The 19614-nt window shown below is 34.9% G+C and overlaps 2 protein-coding genes across 2 annotated transcripts in view; both read right to left on the bottom strand.

The window, feature by feature from the left end:
• Positions 1–2179: 2179 nt before the first annotated feature.
• Positions 2180–11119, bottom strand: LOC130230623 (gap junction gamma-1 protein-like). Its single transcript, XM_056459740.1, has 3 exons — positions 11015–11119; positions 6522–7713; positions 2180–2878 (listed from the first exon to the last, which is right to left on the bottom strand). The coding sequence occupies exons 2-3, from the start codon at positions 7681–7683 to the stop codon at positions 2856–2858; spliced, it is 1185 nt and encodes a 394-aa protein (XP_056315715.1). The 5' UTR covers positions 7684–7713; positions 11015–11119; the 3' UTR covers positions 2180–2855.
• Positions 11120–14011: 2892 nt separating this feature from the next.
• Positions 14012–19614, bottom strand: part of stk11ip (serine/threonine kinase 11 interacting protein) — a 42737-nt gene continuing 37134 nt past the window's right edge. Inside the window, exons 25-26 of the mRNA XM_056459739.1 lie at positions 15410–15618; positions 14012–14750 (exon numbers count right to left, since the gene is read on the bottom strand). Of these exons, the coding sequence (XP_056315714.1) occupies positions 14622–14750; positions 15410–15618 (338 nt within the window). The 3' untranslated portion in view covers positions 14012–14621. The remainder of the gene's footprint in view (positions 14751–15409; positions 15619–19614) is intronic.

The raw sequence follows: 19614 nt of genomic DNA, 5'->3' as shown, positions 1-19614 counted from the left end.
ACACAGGGTTACAATGTAACGTGCTCACCTAATGTTTACATCTGTAATATTTATATAAGCTGCCAATTAATAACCCCATGTGGAACTCTGAATCTTAGTCTCATTTCAGAGTCTGCTACTGTTCACCAGAGGTCGCGTTTTAGTCGCGGATGCATACTTTGAGAGCCTTCATGACTGAATGAATCAAATACAGTTTTTCAACAATGCAACAACCCAAGGTGCTGAAATATAATTGGCTAAACTGGCATTGGGTGAGTTAAAATAAACAAAACAAAGACAGCTTTCCGGCACGGAGAGCATATTTTCAAAGGAGAATATCTGACTTTAGCATTGTTTTTCAGATAGACAAGAATGCACACTCAGCAGGTTTCTTAAATATCTGCATAAATATTATGATATTCTTATGCTTTTGAAGAGTAAAAACTTACATACAGCACCTTTAAATGCTAGTTTTTCTCAGCTAAAAAAAATCAGTATTTGTATTTTCATATGGTGAGAACTTTCTCTCTCAAATTATTTCTTTATGCAAATCAGACCATCTGAGCAAAACACCCTTGACTTGTAAGCTCTTTAAATAATACTTTGTATTGCATAATCAAATGTTAATCAGAGATTTGTAACAATAAATAAATGAATGTTTACAAAAAAAGGTCTGTCATCATTATATAGATTTTATTCACCCTTACAATTATCCGCACATTGCTAAATGAGCAAAGAAAAATTGCCACTACACCCTAAACAAAACTATCTAAACACAACATATGTTTTTAGTCTAGGCCAGGGGTGCCCAAACAAAGTCCTAGAGTGCTAGTGTCCTGCTAAATTTTCCAACCCCAATCAGACACACCTGGTCTAGCTTATCAAAGCTTTTAAGAAACAGCTGTGCAGGTGTGTTGAGACAAGTTGGAGCTAATATCTGCAGGATGCCGGCCGCCCAGGACCAAGTTTGGGCTCCCCTGCTCTATTGCTTTATTGCCATTTTACTATGTGTGGACAAAGTGGAACGAAATGCCAAATGTTACATTAAAATGTTTATGAATTTCAAAAACACTCAAGAAAAAAACTACTAGGGTTTTACCCTTTTAAGAGATACTAAAACATTCCTTTTATCTAACATGTTTATGTAAATAAGGTTATTTACAAAGGTAAAACTTTCCTTTACATATCAGAATAAAAAATGGATTCAGCAAAAAGGGAAAAATGTTTGAAAGTTCATGTTTTTTAAAATGTTACCATTACTGTCTTTTTGAAGTTTACCATTTTTAAGTAAACTTCAAAAATTATTTTTGTTAAAAATATCACGCTATGGGCATAAGTCTACTACATGTTCAGTATACACTGATAGAAATTCTGATAGAAAAACTCTCATTTGGGTCCAACGTGGACAAACCTAACAGCTGGGTAAATAATAAAACTAATATTATAAAATAATTAAATATTGGATCAAACTTTTGAATGAAATACCATTTTTAGTGTACGGAATTTGCAAGTATCTGACAACCAAAACAGACTTCAAATTATCAAACATGAGCAAAGTTTTTTTTTTACCAAGTCGCATCTCCATCTACTGGCCTTGTACGCATAATACAGTGCTATTGTTAGTCATTTCTACAAATGATCTTTATGGAAACAGTCAAACTTTCATTGATGTAAAAAACCTAGTCAAAGGCCTTGTGATTCTTGCGAAACTAAAAATTAAATTATAGCAAAATAAATAAAATAAGTTTACGAAAAAATGCTCAAAGAAAATAAAATTTTATTTCTAAAGGCAATTAAACACTGCTACATCACTAACAGAAGAGGATTTTGATTTAATAGCTTTATTATTACACAGTAACAGATATCTAGCACTACATACATGACTAATTATTTCAATTTCTTCATTAAGGAGATACACAAATGAAGAATAACAGTTTATCAAACAAAACTGAGTGCACATCATTTCAAACAAACCTGTCAAACTAAGTTTTACTCTAGCCACTAATGATATATACAATACAAAAGTGTGTGTGTGTGTGTGTGTGTGTGTGTGTGCATGTGTGTGCGTGTGTGTGTGTGTGTGTGTATAAAATTTATTTTCATAGATTTCATGTTTACCTTTTTAAAATAGTTTTATAATAAAATAATTCAAGCATTCCAGGTTCTCTGAATTTTTTTAAAATCTGGTCAAATGAACAAGTATTGCAAAAGTTTTATTTATAATTTATAAATACAATGTCCTCAATCTGCATAATCAATACCAGCCACATACAAAATTTCATCCCTTGAAAAAAAAAAAAAAAAAAACATCTTCCCTTTCCAAACAATATTTACACAGGACACACATTTCAAAAATAACAGACCATACAGTTAAATTAGACTACATTTATAAAGTGACCTAACTTTTTCACACCAGGACAGATCTTTCTTTGCAATGATCTGATAAGGAAGACTTGTCAATTTTGGCAGAAAGTTTCACTTTACAACAATTAGCTAAGACAGACAATATCTAGTAATAAGACAAACGTAAATGGAATGAGTCTTTGTACTTGTGCAGTTTTTACAAAACACAATGGCAAATATAACTCGTAAAGAAAATGGTACAGTAGTGCTGGTTGTTACATCTGGTATTTCTCTAGTAATTAAATACTGTATCTATGGTTGTAATACTGTAAAAAATATATTCAAGATATGCAGTTAGAAGAACATGTAAAAAGATCTTGTGAGTAACTTCTCTTCTTCGTTTGCATCTCAGCCTTGAGTTGTACCATTAAATGAAGAGACAAAAAAAATCTTGTCAACTGCTCTGCCCTCCGACATTAGCGTCTTGGCCGGGAATTGGTTTGTTTGAAGGAGAGCCAGATGGAAAACTTGCTTCAAGCATGAGCCTCTTTAAAAACTGAGGAAACAGAAAACATGTTTCATTAAATGTTCAACCATTGAAAGAATAAATGCATAACAACATGGCAAACTACACAATAATTGACTGGAATTAATCATATACATCTTATGCACATGGTTTAAAATTATTTTATCCTTTCAAATTTGGCAAATATTTTAAGTCAGCACATTAGCAAAAATTTTTTTAGAAATGTATAGCATTAAATAAAAAATATCACTGTTTACATTTAAATATTTATTGTAAAGTCAGATTAGTGCCACAAACTGAATTCTACCAGTGACAATTCTTCATATATCCTTTTATTAATATTACTAATTCCAAATACAGATTTAAAGCAGTAACAATGCCAGGAAGTTAAATACACAGGACTTAGGTAATAGAACACACATAATGGCTTTATCTAGAGACCAAACAACAGCAACTACATATACTGTAAGGAGCGTACACAGGCAGATTTTGGACTGCATTTTGGTTTGTACAGTAGCTTCACCAATCATTAGTAAACTGGTTACATGTTTATTTAGAGCAAAAGCCCTTGATTCACAGCATAATGTGCAGATCTTGAGAAAATTCTCATAAAAAGGCATTACTTTGCTAAAGCTATAGGGCATCCGGTATCTATATGCATCACATCACATGCAATGCCATGATGTCATCTACTGTCCTTTCAAAATATTGGGACATTGGACAAATAGAAACTAGATCTTGAGAACGGTGATCAGGTACTGTAAAAACTGTAAAATTGGAGCTTCTCCACTAGGATCTACTTCCTTTTACCCATAGGCGGAGGGTGAACAAACTGCAGGGTAAGGCTATATGCGCTGCCCTTTAATGCATTTTAAAAGATTTGCGACCGACCAAGAAGAGGTTTCAACAAAAGCACCGCCTATCAACAAACATCTTATATTCAACACGCACATTAAATTATTTTATTAGATTCATTCAATTATTACAGTCACTTTCAATATGCAGCCAAGGGCCAGAAAATGAGTGGAGCTAAATAGGGTGGACCTCAGTGCCTACTCTTAAACTAAGTGTATAATAGCTAGTTTCTTATATTTATGATCTCTGGTAATATAGTAATTTATTTAACAAGTGACATTTGAGTATCCAACCCTTTTGCAAAAATAAATAAATTGCAAAAATGTGTGTAGAATACGAAATCATTCACTTTGCCACGAGGCCAATCGAAAACTGAACGTGTCATTTAGCAATAAATAAATAAAACTAAGCGTTTTTAAACTGTGATTAGGATACTGAACTTATTTTTCTTTATTAAGCTAGACACAACAAAAAAGACAATGAAAATATGACAACATAAACTTGGTGTTTATTTGCGTTATCACGGGCTGTGGTAAACTTATTGGCAATTAAATTACAGGCAACCATTGCAGAGTAAAGGTGATCCAGTAGCCATTAGCTAGCATGAGTAATGGTTTGTTTACATTAGATTCATATTATTCAAAATACAAATTAAAACAATCAAAAATCTTGACTTCCCATTATCCCTGTAGAAAACACAGCAGAATTCAAATGCAAAACAAGATTACTACACTAGGCTAGATTACTAGCCAACGTTACAATGAAACAACCAAACTAAGGCATTTCATCTAATACTGAAAACTAATTAAACCAGAATAATATATTATTATACCTCTTTTATAATCCTTATTTGTCATTTTATTTCTTACGCCCTTGACCAGCAAATCAGAAAAGTCCGCTGGCCAGCACTTTGTGTTTCATTTTTAGAGCTGCTGCCAACTCCAGTCAAAAACAGCAGTCATCAGTGCAAAGTGCGGAGTTGGACAGTTCAATTTTTGTGCGGAGGGGGACTTCGAATTCGATTGGCAAACTTACAATAACTAAAGTGTTCTGTTAATCATTAACTTTAAATTACCTTCATATTCCGCCTTACACTCATTACATGTTTTCAGTGTAATTCTGAAATTCAGTTTTTTCTTTGCTGCTATCTCCGTGGTCTCTGGCCAGGGGGAGGCTAAGCCTTCCCCAGCCTTACACACGCTCCACCTATGCTTTTACCAATTCTTTATGTATGCAGGATTATGTACTGCGTCATTATCAATGAAAATAAACTGCAAATTAACAAACAAGGTGTCATTTCATTGTGACGAGTGATCCTCAATTCATCAAGACGAGTGAATGGGAGTGTTGGATCTGACATTTATTTTAAGAGAACGAAATCATGCAGCACAACAATGTCAGCATGACAAAATTACAGTCCAGCATAACATTTCACAATGATACAATTCTCATGAATTTGCCATCAATATTTGACTGCAAATGTAATTTATTGAAAGCTATGGGTTAACTGGCAATGGTTGTTGCACAGTTTATTTTTTTCAAGAGTTCACACTTAGCTGATGATTGATTATAAATCGTGTTTGGCATGCTGTCTCGGGAGAGAGCCCTAAGCTCATTAAATCCTTGAGCCCAGGGCTCCCTCTCATTTTCAGGGCAAGAGGGGAGTTTGAGCTCAGGTAAATCTCGAGAACTCCCCCCTCCCCACTAAAGATATACTGCTGGTTAAGAGCTTGACTATAGTGCAAATTTAGATTGATCAATTTACTTATGACATGTTTTTGGATTGTGGAAGGCAACAGGAGAACCCGGGAGAAACCCACGTGAGCACGGGAAGAACATGTAAACTCCGCAGAGAAACGACAGCTGGCTTGTTAAGAATATGTACCAGTAACATTCTTGCTGTAAGGCAACAGTGCTAACCACTGGGCCACCAATCCACCCAACAGAGGAAGAGGAGTAGGGGTGAAAGGGGGGATTCTTTAAGGCGAAGAAAACTGTAGTAAGAAACTATGTTTACTGTGTTAAACTACTGTTTATAGTAAGTTAGGAATCATCTGATTGGTGAATCATGCTTTAGTTGATGTGAGACCACCGTGTTCAATCATAATCACATGATCCTCTGGAAAATAGTTTATAAATAAACTTCACTTAAACATTATTGTGCTGAAACAAGGCTCTGATAGTGATGGTATGCAAAATGATAGGCTAAATCAGGGGCATTGCTAGACATAAAGCTCTACTGGGGCATGCACCCCCTTCCCCCCATATATATATATATATATATATATATATATATATATATATATATGAAATATGAAAAAATATTTATTATAAATAAAAGTATTACTGTTATTATACAATTATTATTCTAAATAATACATTTATTCTTAAATTTAATTGGAAAACAATGTTACACAACTGGAGTGGTGCTAAGATCATTTAAGAAAACTTTAGCATGAATTTTCATTTGATTGAAATTCTATATACAATTCAATAGAATACAGAATATGATGTTTTATAGAATTTATTGTTGTCTTAGACTTGACACATGGCAGAGAATTAGGTTTATTAAGTCTTAACTCCCTGACTCGTTATCCCTCCTTTTTGCTTCATACTAAAAAAAATCTATCAGGAGATTCACGCTCCATCATAACATCACAACTCACCAGACAACTTTTCACCTTGATGAGAAATCTCATCGCGATTTAGTCATGCGAGATCTCGTACCCCGAGATCTCATCACATCCCAAGTAAATATCTAACCCTAATTACTCGACTGGGTAATTAGTGAGGGAATGAAGTGCACCTCAAAACTAACCTTTCGCCTCAGTGTTGACAAAGCCTTCCTGCGCTAGGTTGAGTCGATTTTGCTCAGCAGCAATGCTTTTAGAGTCAGGCCCGCTGTTGTGCGAAGCCCCTACTTCCTCAGTGTGGTAGGCCTGGTCCAGGTGTTGCTGTGCAATTTTAAGATGCCTCCGCAGACGGTCTAGATCACGAGTAGTGTTGTCATCACCCAGTGACTCCCGTCCCGAGTCTGCCAGGAACTCAGCCTTCAGCTTGCCTGAGGAGTACTTTTTCAGGACAGCCTGATATCCAGGTGGAGCGCTGGGAAGGCGGTGACAGATGGTGGATGTGGATGGCCTATGAACAGGGAGTCTCCGATTTGCTCTACTACGAAGAGAGTCCCTTACACCACCAATCCCCAGATGCAGGATTTCCAAAACAGTCAGTGCCAGGCAGAGTACACTGACAACATACATGATGACCAGGAAGATGGTTTTTTCAGTGGGACGTGAGATAAAGCAATCCACAGTATGTGGGCAAGGGCTCCGGGTGCAAATGTAGGATGGAGAGACCTCAAAACCATAAAGAATATATTGGCCAAAGAGGAAGGCTATCTCAAAGGCAACACGAGAGATCAACTGTAACACGTACACCTTCATGAGACCATCTCTCTTGATGCGGCGTCGGCCATCATGTTTCACAGCAGCATCAGAAGCAGCGGTAGTCTTGGTTGGAGCTGCTGATTTTTTGTCCTTCTCTGAGGGCTCAATCTCTTCTGTGATCATGGGAACTTCTTCACTCATCTCGTCTACCATGTCATAGTCACGGCTCATTCCTCGATGAACCATAGACAGCAGTTTGCGTTTGTGTGGTCGATATTCATCATCGGCCATTCGAGCAATTTTGTGCATGGCAAAGCCGAGGTACATAATGGATGGAGTGGTTATCATAATGATTTGAAAAACCCAAAATCGAACGTGGGATAAAGGGGCAAAAGCATCATAGCACACGTTCTCACAACCAGGCTGTTGTGTATTGCACACAAACTTGCTCTGTTCATCTTGATAGATGGTCTCACCACCCACCACTGTCAGAACAATTCGGAAGATAATAAGCAGAGTGAGCCAGATCTTTCCCACAAAAGTGGAATGGTTGGAGATTTCATCAAGCAAACGTGTCAAGAAGCTCCAACTCATGTTTCCACCAACACGAGAGACCTGTCAGATCTGTAAAAGAAGAAAAAAAAAAGAGATTGTAGAAGCATACAGTATAGGTATTGCATTGAAAGCAAAGCAAAAAAGTGGTTTGACCAGCAACACAGTGGCTTCTTGAATAATTTTGCTCTTCTGCACAAATTAGGGGACTAAATGAAATAGCTGTCTTAAACAGACAAACAAGTGGTATAATTATTATATTTTCAAAATGTTCATCATTTTCATTTTTAGCACATCTCTTTTGCAGTGATATTTAATATCTCTTGTTCAAAAACACTATGAACAGCAGCTACGCTAATGGTTTACTTCGTTCTCCATTTCCACCTAAAAATACTCATCCCAAGGCCTCAAGAGATTGTGCAGTACAATTGATATCATCCAAGTTCTGTAAAGAGACTGGTATCTTGAGCAGATGCTGTGGTGGTCATGGAGGAGTGGAGAGCATGAGACTGATTCCTGAAAGACCCAGTGACAGACGAGTTTCTGCATTGATCTTGGGGGCCAACCTAAATACCCGCCCGGGCCGTACTTACACCTGCAGCTTTTCCACGATGGACATTAAGCCTCTGGCGCCTAGACTACATCTCTGCACAAGATGTTTGTCCAGAGGAGAATTGGTCATGCCCAACTGAGCCTTGTTTCTCTCGAGGTTTTTTCCCTTCACTTTCATCAATTAGTGAAGTTTTGTTCCTTGCCACTGTCACCACTGGCTTGTTTGATTTGAGACTTGTGGAGCTGCACATCGAGTTGACACAGAAAACTTCTATGTTAAGCTGCTTTGACACAATCTACATTATAAAAGCGCTATAGAAATAAAGATGAATTGTAGTTGCAGATCTTTGTTGATACATTTTTGATAGACACATCAATGTGTATTCTGTTGATAGTGATTTTATTTTAAAATAGCCCCATGTGTAAGGATGATCAAATCAATAGTACCTTTATTTACTTATATAAATATTTATGCCATTGGTGGGTCTTTTTTTCTCTTGGAAACCTTCCCCACAAATGCCCATTGTGACAGTTCAGTACACTTACATTTAGCATTTATTCATGCTTTATTCAAGTAAATTTAAAAACTGACTTTGATAATCCATTTTATTTGATTTGTTGTATTTGTTGAAAGTTTATATTGTTATTTGACATGACAAGTGATTGATTCACTTCTATGTGGTAATGAAAGACAAGTCAAAGCACCAGCAGGTGTCAGTGTTAATATGCATGTACAGTACACAAACATGCATGCACACACATACCCTCTACAGAGATATAGCTCGTTTAGCAACAAAGCATGCTGTAGCTGTGAACCCCCTTAAATTAAATCATCCTCAACCTAAGATTTAGTGTCATAAAAGTGCCTGAAATGATGAAAAACAAGCATCTACTTTAAAACATGTGCAAAGTTCTTAGAAAAACTCTTTAGCTTGACGTGGTCATGGGAATACACGTCCTGTAAAAAAATGTAAATTAAATAAATAAAAATTAAATAATTTTTTAACATGCATAGAAATACATGTTTGTATTCACTTTATAAACATGTAATCTAAAATGTTGGGCTAATTAATTGCCAACAGATAATTTTACAGGAAAGTCTTAAGTCTCTTAAACCATAATTTTGCAGTCTAAACAAAATAATCATGTCAAACTATATATATCATTTGAATGCTTAAAATGTATATAGTTTCCATATCTGATGGCTTTTCTTTCCATATCTAGAATGTGGTGTCTACTTTCCAAATATTGTCAAAAGTGTCAAACAATACGGTTCACATTCTTCAAAACACACACAGAAATAGGGGGCGCCCTTACATTGTCACCAATGGAAACTGAATGTCATCTGGTTGTGATGCTTGGTACTGTGCCCATGTGAAATCTTACTGAAAGCTCTTTTTTATTTTCTTTTTGAGATATCGGTTTAAAAATTGGAATATAATTCGTTCAGATATATAGTTCTGTGAATTGTGGGCAAAATTTTTTTTAGAAATACATATTTCATGTAATATAATAAAACAAATTATTTTCATACACAAATGCATTTAACATTTTGACCTTTTTTCACTTTAGCTACAATCTGACAATTGTCTTTTTTAAAATGAGACCAAGCTTAAATCTATATACCATGTCCATGTTCAAATGCTGGAGGTGACAGTTAAGGGGTTTAATTTATATAACATGCAATTTAATGCTTATAAAAAATAATAATATTGTGTTGTAGGTAAGCTAAAGTTTTTACAATATGTATATACATTATAGACACAGACGAATTTAGCTCAACATTATTTATTTATTATGCTACTGTAGTTATTAGTATTATTATGACAGTCATCTGAACATGAAAATAACTAAGTCAAATGACAATTAATTAACGTCACATGCCGTAATGGAAATGTACTGAGCAGCTTCACTGTTTGCCTTTCAACATCAGCAACCTCACCTATGGGCTGGATCTTCAAAGATACGGACAAGTCACGGCAGGTCATTACCTGACACGAGGAACCAAGACTGAGGTTCTGTGGTCAAGAGAAAGCCTAAAGAAGCTGTTTTGAAATGTTAAATAGTAGGTGTACTCAGACACTATTTGACTTCTCTTTTCAAATAAGCCGCAGACTGGTAATGTGTTATATTTCAATAATTCTCAATTTATTAAACAACAGATTTACTGTTCTCTGATTTAGAGTTCGCTGTGTGGCACGTGGCACATATAGGCCACAGAAAAAAATCTTAGAATTGGCAAGCCTATTCTAAAGATTAAATCAATCAGAAAGAAAATGTAGATCCCACAACATATGACAATATTAAAAACATAAATGAGTGTGAACACCCAAAGTATAGAAACTTTCATCTTAGCTGATGTATGTTTTGTATTGACGTGTCTAAATAGTGTACTGACAATTAAAAATAAATGCATGCCTTACAAAAAATGGTGTAAACATAATAATAGTCTACGGTGTTACGACTCATAACATGGCCTAAACTTGTTTAAGATGTAGCGTTAAATGACCACAATGTTGTGAGAATTTGTATTGACGTGTCTATTTAGTGTTCTGACAATTGCAAATAAAGTAAATCAGTGCATGCCTTACAAAATTTTTTTACGATTCATAACATGGCCTAAACTTGTTTGAGATAAAATAACCACAATGTTGTCAGAATTCTTTACTCGGGTCATTAACCGCGGACAAAACATACAAGCCGCATCTTTTTATAAGTAAAAAGAAATCAGAATTCTCAAAAGTCACTTGTTGTCCCGGTAAACGCGCAGTCCCAGCAAACTTTAAGCACAAACTAAGCAGAAACACAAACATGTACATACCTTCGTCTAACAAGTGATTAGTAGCTCCTGTCTTCAGCTGTTGAACAATGCTTGTGTTTGAACCCCGACACAAGCGTATCAGTCACTTGTCTCTCAATTAACTTCCACCCACTTCTTTCACGTTAGCCCATAGATGTTTGGAATCCACAACACGTGAACTCCCAAGGCTTCACCTCTTTTACACCCACACCTAACGAGGCCTTTAAACCTGAAATTTGAGCTCATCTGTCCCGCAGTCTCAGTTGTAAACGGTGATTAGAATTTGCCAAATAGCCATTTATATAACCATATATATTTTAGAGAATTAATAAAGTGCAGCAATTAATTGGTCGTTTAATTTTTTTAGAAAAATTTAGTTGGTCACTTCTCAATGAAAATTAATCTACAATAACATTGAAATATGATTAAATGATTAATTGTGACCTACCACAAAACCGTATATTGCACAAGTTTATTTTTTCGGCTACAAACAAATAAATAAAATAATATATAAATAAATAAATAAAAACATTATGAGTCAAGGTTATTATTATTTTATGGCAAAAATCTTTAGAATATCAAGTAAAGATAATCTTTCGTGCGTTTCTTTCCATAAATAAATCAAATAATAACTTTGAAATTATATTGAATTAAGTACTTGCCCCCCTAAAGAATTGTAATCTATTTTAAAATTATAATAATAGAATGTATCAGTTACTATGAATACAATTTTTTATAGGTGGCAGATGTTGAAGTAGTTGTTTACTCCAGATACAAAGAATACATTTAAATTTGTTATTTTAAATTTGGTATTGTTGTTTCCCTTTCAGAATAAACACAACTCCTGCACTCTTTTGTCTTTTGTCTGTGCACAGTACACTGGAAAAAGGTAGACAATCAAGTAATTTGCTGTTGCTGAGAACCACAGTGTAATTGCTGCTAATCCTTGTAGAGGTGCTAAAGGCTGCTGGGGGATTGTTCAAAAACCCATTAATAATTAATATCATTCATTCATTTTCTTTTTGGCTTAGTGATTTTATTAATCCGGGGTCACCATAGCGGAATGAACCGCCAACTTATCCAGCACATGTTTTACACAGCGGATGCCCTTCCAGCTGCAACCTATCTTTGGGAAACATCCATACACACTCATACACTATGGACAATTTAATCTACCCAATTCACCTGTACCTGTCTTTAGACTGTGGGGGAAACCGGAGCACCCGGAGGAAACCCAGGTGGGGAGAACATGCTCCACATGAACTCCACACAAAAACACCAACTGACCCAGCTGAGGCTCGAACCAGCAACCTTCTTGTTGTGAGGCAACAGCACTATCTACTACGCCACCGCGACACTTATAATTAAAATAATGCATATAATAATTTAATATTTATTTTACGTGTACCTGAAAAAGCTCATAGTATTAAGTGTTTAATTTTATCCAGTACATACAGTTGAAGTCATGATTAGCTCTTCTGTTAAATTTTTATTCTTTTTTTATTCTAAGTATTTTCCAAGTGATGTTTAACAGACCAAGGAATTTTTCACTGTATATCCTACATTTCTTTTCCTTTGGAGAAAGTCTGATTTCTTTTAGTTTGGGTATAATAAAAGTATTTTTAATTATTATTTTGAAAATTTTTTTTAGATTATTATTTTATTAGCCCCTTTCGAAATATTTTATAATGTCCAAACATGAGCAGCATAGAGTGAGATTATTATTGCTGGGAAAATAGAATGCATTTTTGCTCATTTCTATTACATTCAAAGTCACCATAAACTCACCGAAGGATTAGCTTTTTATTTATTTATTTATTTATTTTTTATGGCTAAAGTACTGGAATTCTTTGGTTGCACATTTCTAGTATGGCATACATGGCACATTAATATTTTTTCGTTTACTAATCTGTTTTTACATTTATTAGTTAAGCAATTTTTACACACTCTTATCCACCTAATTTCAGACAGTTACAATGACAGCTAGTTTTTTTATTGTAGTTTTAAGGAACATTCAAACATTCAGCTCTGCCACTGCTGTTTAAATACTCTTTATATGTATTTCTGTATCTCATTATAATTCATAAAGCCTTGAAGTAGATGATCTGACCTAATTCCAGTTCCACCCAGACGCTATGGCTAGCAAACACTCCCCATGAGTTTCTATATTAGCCTATTAACAAGTTTTATATCAAAGTAAGAAATGCATCTCAGTGTATAAACAATTTATTATTATTTTAGATAATAATTGTAATTTTTTTTATATTTTGATTTTCATTTCATTTTTTTAATTTTAATTATTTAAAAATAATTTCCATGTGCTGTTTAATGGATTCATTTTTTTCAAACACATTTTTAAACAATAGTTTTAATAACTAATTTCTAATAACTAATTTATTTTGTTCCTGCCATGGTAACGATACACAATATTTCACTAGTTAATTTTCTAGTATTCAGGTTGAAGTGCAATTTAAATAATGATTATTAATTAGGCAAGTTGGAAAAATTAGGCAAGCCATTGAATAGCAGTGGTTTGTTCTGTAGACGGTTGAATGAAAAGATGCATAAGATTTGAATAGTTTATTGTGTTTACAAAAATAAAAATTATTAGGAGATCAATAAATACACATTAAATACATTTTACATTAACTGAAATATTCTTGCAATATGCATGGTATACATCAACAGTTTGTACACTGTAAAAAGTGATTAGTTGACTTAAAGTGAGTAAATCCATTGCATTAAAATGATTAAGTAAATGAACTAGGTGCATAATTATCAAAAAAATAGATTAAGTAAACTTAACAGTTCCAAGTTTACTCACTTTAAGTAAATGTTTCGCTTTTAAGACAATGTGTTTATTCACCTTTTAAGTAAAGTAACTAATAGCTTTTTACAACACCATATAAAAAAGCCAACTCACTTTTAGAACATTTATAAAGAAATAAAAGTGCAGAACATCTAGCTGACACAAACAACTTGGCACAAAACTGCACATGGTAATATGACATCTGTCATCGCTAGCTCCCTTTTAATGCTCACAATACAAAAGCTCAAACTGAATATTTAGTAACAAGGGAGACACATTTGCACAGAACACGAGCTACATATACACCCGTCTCCTTACAAAACAAATCAACACACAAAATACTTCAGGTTGGAAATTATGTGTACCCATTTACAAAATGTGAGAGATGGTATTTTAGGTCACCAACATGTCTGAACATCTAACATTGCATTAACAAGTAAATCTGTTATTATCCTGTGGCCTGCATAACTGAATTATGAACTTTTGACAGCCCAATGAAAGATTTTTTTTTTTCACCCTGAGATACAAATACACCTCCACATTCATACCATCTACAGAAATGCATTTAAAACAACCCTTTTGTGCATGCATAGATATGTATTAGAAGGTGTATTGGTGTGTCTTGTACAAAGCTAAAAAGGCACATGGAGGAGGCATCAAGACAAGTAAAAAGAGAATTTGGTGGGATTATATAGAGGAAAAAAAAGACAAACAGTCCACATTAAAGATAAGACAATAGATTAAAACAGGTCCAGTAGATTGAGGCATGAATCATCATGATGTAAAAAACGGTACTTTCTTTAACGTTATGACTAGATGTTACCGCTTGATCGTAGTCAGTTTGACGCCAAACATAGTTTCCCACTGATTTGTGATCCAACCAACCAGATCTTGTACAAGCTCTTCATCTTCAGCAATTAAAGACCATGTCTTTTCTTTCTTGGCCATCTGTAAAAAAGAAAAAAAGATAACTACAGTTAAAGTCAGAATTATTAGCCCCTCTTTGAATTATTTTTCTTTTTTAAATATTTCCCAAATGATGACAGAGGAAGGAAATTTTCACAGTATGTCTGATAATATTTTTTCCTCTAAAGTTTTATTTGTTTTATTTCAGTTAGAATAAAAGCAGTTTTAAATTTTTAGGTCAAAATTATTAGCCCCATAAAGCTATATTTTTTCGATAGTCTACAGAACAAACCACTGTTATACAATAACTTGCCTAATTACCCAAACCTGCCTAGCTAACCTAATTTACCTAGTTAAGCCTTTAAATGTCACTTTAAGCAGTATAGAAGTGTCTTGAAAAATATCTACTCAAATTTACTGTCATCATGGCAAAGATAAACTAAATCAGTCATAGAAATGAGTTATTAAAACTATTATGTTTAGAAATGTGTCAAAAAATCTCTCCGTTAAACAGAAATTGGGGGAAAAAAATAAACGGGGGCTAATAATTTAGGGGGGGGGGGGCTAATAATTCCAACCATACACCTCCACTTATATCCATATTGTAGCTATTGCATTCAATTATCTAATTCAGAGAATTAGTTTCTTCTGTATTCTGTATTGTAATGTTGGGAAGATTATGTGAAGATGCACCCACACACCTCATCATACAGTTTTAGTTCCACCTTGCATGGATTGGATGAGAACAGATGAATGGAACTAACACAACTGATTGGTTGAGTTTCCTGTATGGTCACTGTCCCACTGCTTATCTGGCCTTCAGGTTGGCTCTTGCTCCATTGGTGGTCTTCATCAAGGAGAAACAGCATGTCTTTGGTAGCTAGTACACTCACAGAGTCCAAAGATTCATCTTGGAAAAAACAACAACAACAACTTTTTAAAACCAGCAGTGGATGTTGAAGTGTGGAAGATTTGGCGTTCAAGCTGTTAAGGTATAGGTTGTTTTCAATCACATGGTTCTGGTGACGCACAAAATTGAGATGGAGGGGAGGAAGTAAAAAACTGAATGGGAAACATAGAGGAAAGTCTGTATTTTTGTGATTTACACCATATTTTAATTGAGATATAAATAGAAAATAACTACATATGTTGGGCATGCTTCATTACTCCAGTCTTCAGTCACACGATCCTTTAGAAATCACTCTAATATTAATTATTATTGTTATTATTATTATTAATAGTATTAGTAATGAAAGCAATAATGACTGGAGTAATAATTTCACTTGAAACTACATACAGTACAAGTATTAATAAATAATTATTTAATAAATATTAAACAATTTAACTTTTTTTTACATTTAATATATGGTGCCTTGATGAACAGAATTTATTTAAATTATTAAATAAAATTAATAATAAAAAACTGCCCCCAAACTTTTGACTGGTAGTGTATGTAACTTTTTGCCACTAGAGGGAGCATTTTCATAATAAACAAAAGCACAGTCTGATGATGCAGTGACTGAGTGTGAAATTACAAGAGTTGTCGTCTTCATTATATTTTGCAGAAGCTAAAATAATGTTTGTGGATGTATTAAAGCATGGATGTATTCAACCCTAATCCAGGAGATCTACTTTCCTGCAGAGTTCAGCTGCAACACTGATCAAGTACAGCTGTCTTTCATTACCAAGTGCTCCTTCAGATCCTACTTAGTTTAGTTATGTTTGATCTAATGCTGATATAAGCTGCTTTACAAACTCTCTTTTTTTCTGGTTAACTTATTTGGTTTTTAATTTGTTTTAAAAGAACAGCTCTATCATGATTAACTGACCTCATGTTTGTCTAAACTAAGATTTTCACCAATAGCTGACGAAACATTAAATGGCTGTTTTTCAATATGCGTTCTTCAGTGATCTTGTGTCCTCGTGTTCTCATGTAACGTCATCAACTGCCAAAGTTCAGTTCCAAAATTCAAGAACGCAAGTACAGACGCGTGAAAGTTCCCGGATATATTTGCGACTGGAGGTGGAAAGCTTTATTATTTACTATTAAAGTTCTGAGATATAACTTATTTACCTCAAGAGCTTCTCTAAATGAAATGGTGAAAGTAAACATCACCATGGAAATCTTAATAAAAGCATAAACACATTAAGGGTGTTTATTTGTATTAAATTCATATTAAAATCGGTATTATTTGTATTGTGCAATGTATATTTGTAAGGTTCTTATGCATAGAATATATTGTGAAAAGGGGAAAAAAACTTGGATGAATGCAGTAATGTTTAAATAATTTTCAGTTAAAAACTCGTGAAGGTCATGTGACCATCAGGAAGAACGCAGCATCTCATTTCTCACAGAACGCGTTCTGTGTTCTCGCGCTCTCCCGAGTTCGTTTTTTCGAGGTGACCTGACAAGACCAGTCTTCGCAAGAACGCAAGTCCGTTCTCTGCGTTGTAGGAAATAAAAAACAGCCAGTGTCAACCAAATTTGAACTCGCTGTAGGCTCAATGGTTAGCACTGTCACCTCACAGCAAAAGGGTTGCTGGTTGGAGTACCAGCTGAGCCAGTTGGCATTCTTATGTGGAGTTTGCATGTTCTCCTCGTTACCTCTCTCACAAGTTACCTCCGGGTGCTCCGGTTTCCCCCACAGTCCAAAGACATGCACTCTAGGTGAATTGAATAAACTAAATTGTTCGTAGTGTATGAGTGTGTGTGGATGAGTGTGTATGGATGTTTCTCAGTAATGGGTTGTGACTAGAAGGGCATCCGCTGCGTAAATCATATGCTGGAATAGTTGGTGGTTTATTTCACTGTGGCGACCTCTGAAATAGAGACTAAGCTGAAGGAAAATGAATGAATGAATGGTCGCAGAAAAAAACAAACAAACATGCAGTCTGTCATTTTTATTTAGATGCTATATTTATTTGTTGTTACATATGTAGCCTATAGCAAATATGTGTTTTTATCAGCACAAAACTTTCTTTACAAAAGAATGACAAGTTAGAAATCACAATCGTGGAAAAACTTGGATCTGTGCCAAATAAAAGAGGTAACTGGGTGCATTAATTGAAGCCATTGTTATTGTGCATTGCACTCAGGCTGTTTTATTTTTGTGTTTTATTGTATTGTATGTTTTAGTGTAGTTTATAGTATTTCCATTTAATTTTAAAAGTTTTCCTAAATCTTCCCTCCTGCCTGCTGCTTATGTATATAATCTGTCAGAAAACAGATTGAGTTTTAATAGCCAGACTTCCTCTTTTTTTCATGAATGTACTATAACCAAGCAAAGATGAAAGAGGTGAAACTGACACTGCACAAAAGCTCAAATTTAAATCATTTCTGTTAATCAATGTAAGGCAAGAACACAGCTTTGCGCGCTCATGTTTTTCAATAATTATTTCTGTTCATTTTCCGTACAAACATCTTCCACAGTGCTGTTTTTTTTTTTAAAATAATAACATGCTGTACTTAAACTGCAGCTGCAACCCTCATGAAACACTGAAAAACCATCATTTAAAAACACAAGCACATCAGATGCATATCGCCAACAACAGTACAGCACAGCTCAGCTCAGCGACCACCCACAGAGATGAAGTACTTGCAGAGAAGAGAACAAAATGTCTGTTGTTATGATATTAGATGTACTTTCTGTTTATTCTTCAAAGTTTGGTGTCATGCGTGTTAGTGTTAATGAGTATTTTGGCATGCGCACAAAACTGAAATCACAAATAACTATATGAAACAGTTTGTGCGTGGGAGAAAAAAAGGGCATCGGTGATGTTTCAGGATGTTCCTGTCTTTTTTTAAAATCCGTGGGTTTGGTCACACCAGCTGAATGCTTATCACATCACAAGTCTAGCCTGCTGCGAGCCCTTTGGGCAGGGGAAGAGTCAGCCAGCAGGATACTGGGCTCTTGAAAGCTGAACCAGCCGCTCACAGTTGGATCACTCTCTCAAGGAGAATCAGATAAATCTGTTTTCTATGACTCTCCCTTTTTCAGTCAAGACCCCAGAGTTTGGTTCCAAGGATAACAACAGGACCCTAATAAAAGCATACCCTGATACATATACCTTTGTGTCCTAGTGTTAACCTGGCCAGTGCTATTCTCAGAGTACTGCGTGAATCATTAAAGACCTGTAATGTGTGAATCACACTGGAGAATAGATTAACTAAATAGAACGTGCTAAAACAGACCATAAACTGCCTGGAGAAGAACATCACACCCAACTTAAGCTTTATTTTCTCTAATAATATATAATTTTTTTAATGAATCAAATACAAATCATTCTCTGAGTCTACCAGCAGGCATTCTGCCATTTATAGCTCCATCACAGACATGTCTGTGGACGCTGTAGTGGCCATGCTACACTAAATGCTCAAAAGTCCAAATATAAAAACATTCTTAAATCAAGAAACATTTTCTAGACAAGTAAAAAATATTGTCTTGTTTTCAGAAATAATATGTTGAAAATAAGTGAGTTTTCCTATTAAAAAGCTAAACAATCTGCCCAAAATGTAAGCAAAATAAACTTATTGATAAACTTATGTTGGCAAATTGGGGTACTCCAAAAAAAACACTGTGCATGTCTGCCTGGGCTTGACAAACCACCTGTAGAAACACTCTTCTCTCTATTTGCACAGGACACTTTATTTAAACAGCATCTTACAAGCACTCAATAAGGAAAACTACACTCACCGGCCACTTTATTAGGTACACCTTACTAGTATCAGGTTGGACCCACTTTTGCCTTCAGAACTGCCTTAATCCTTTGTGGCATAGATTCAACAAGGTACTGGAAATATTCCTCAGAGATGTTGGTCCATTTTGACATAATAGCATTATGCAGTTGCAGCAGATTTGTCGGCTGCACATCCATAATTCGAATCTCCCGTTCCACCACATCCCAA

The sequence above is a fragment of the Danio aesculapii genome, chromosome 6, assembly GCF_903798145.1.
Source record: "Danio aesculapii chromosome 6, fDanAes4.1, whole genome shotgun sequence".
Lineage (NCBI taxonomy): Eukaryota > Metazoa > Chordata > Actinopteri > Cypriniformes > Danionidae > Danio > Danio aesculapii.
The sequence above is the reverse complement of the archived record's forward strand: the minus strand, read 5'-3'. Positions and strand labels throughout refer to the sequence as shown.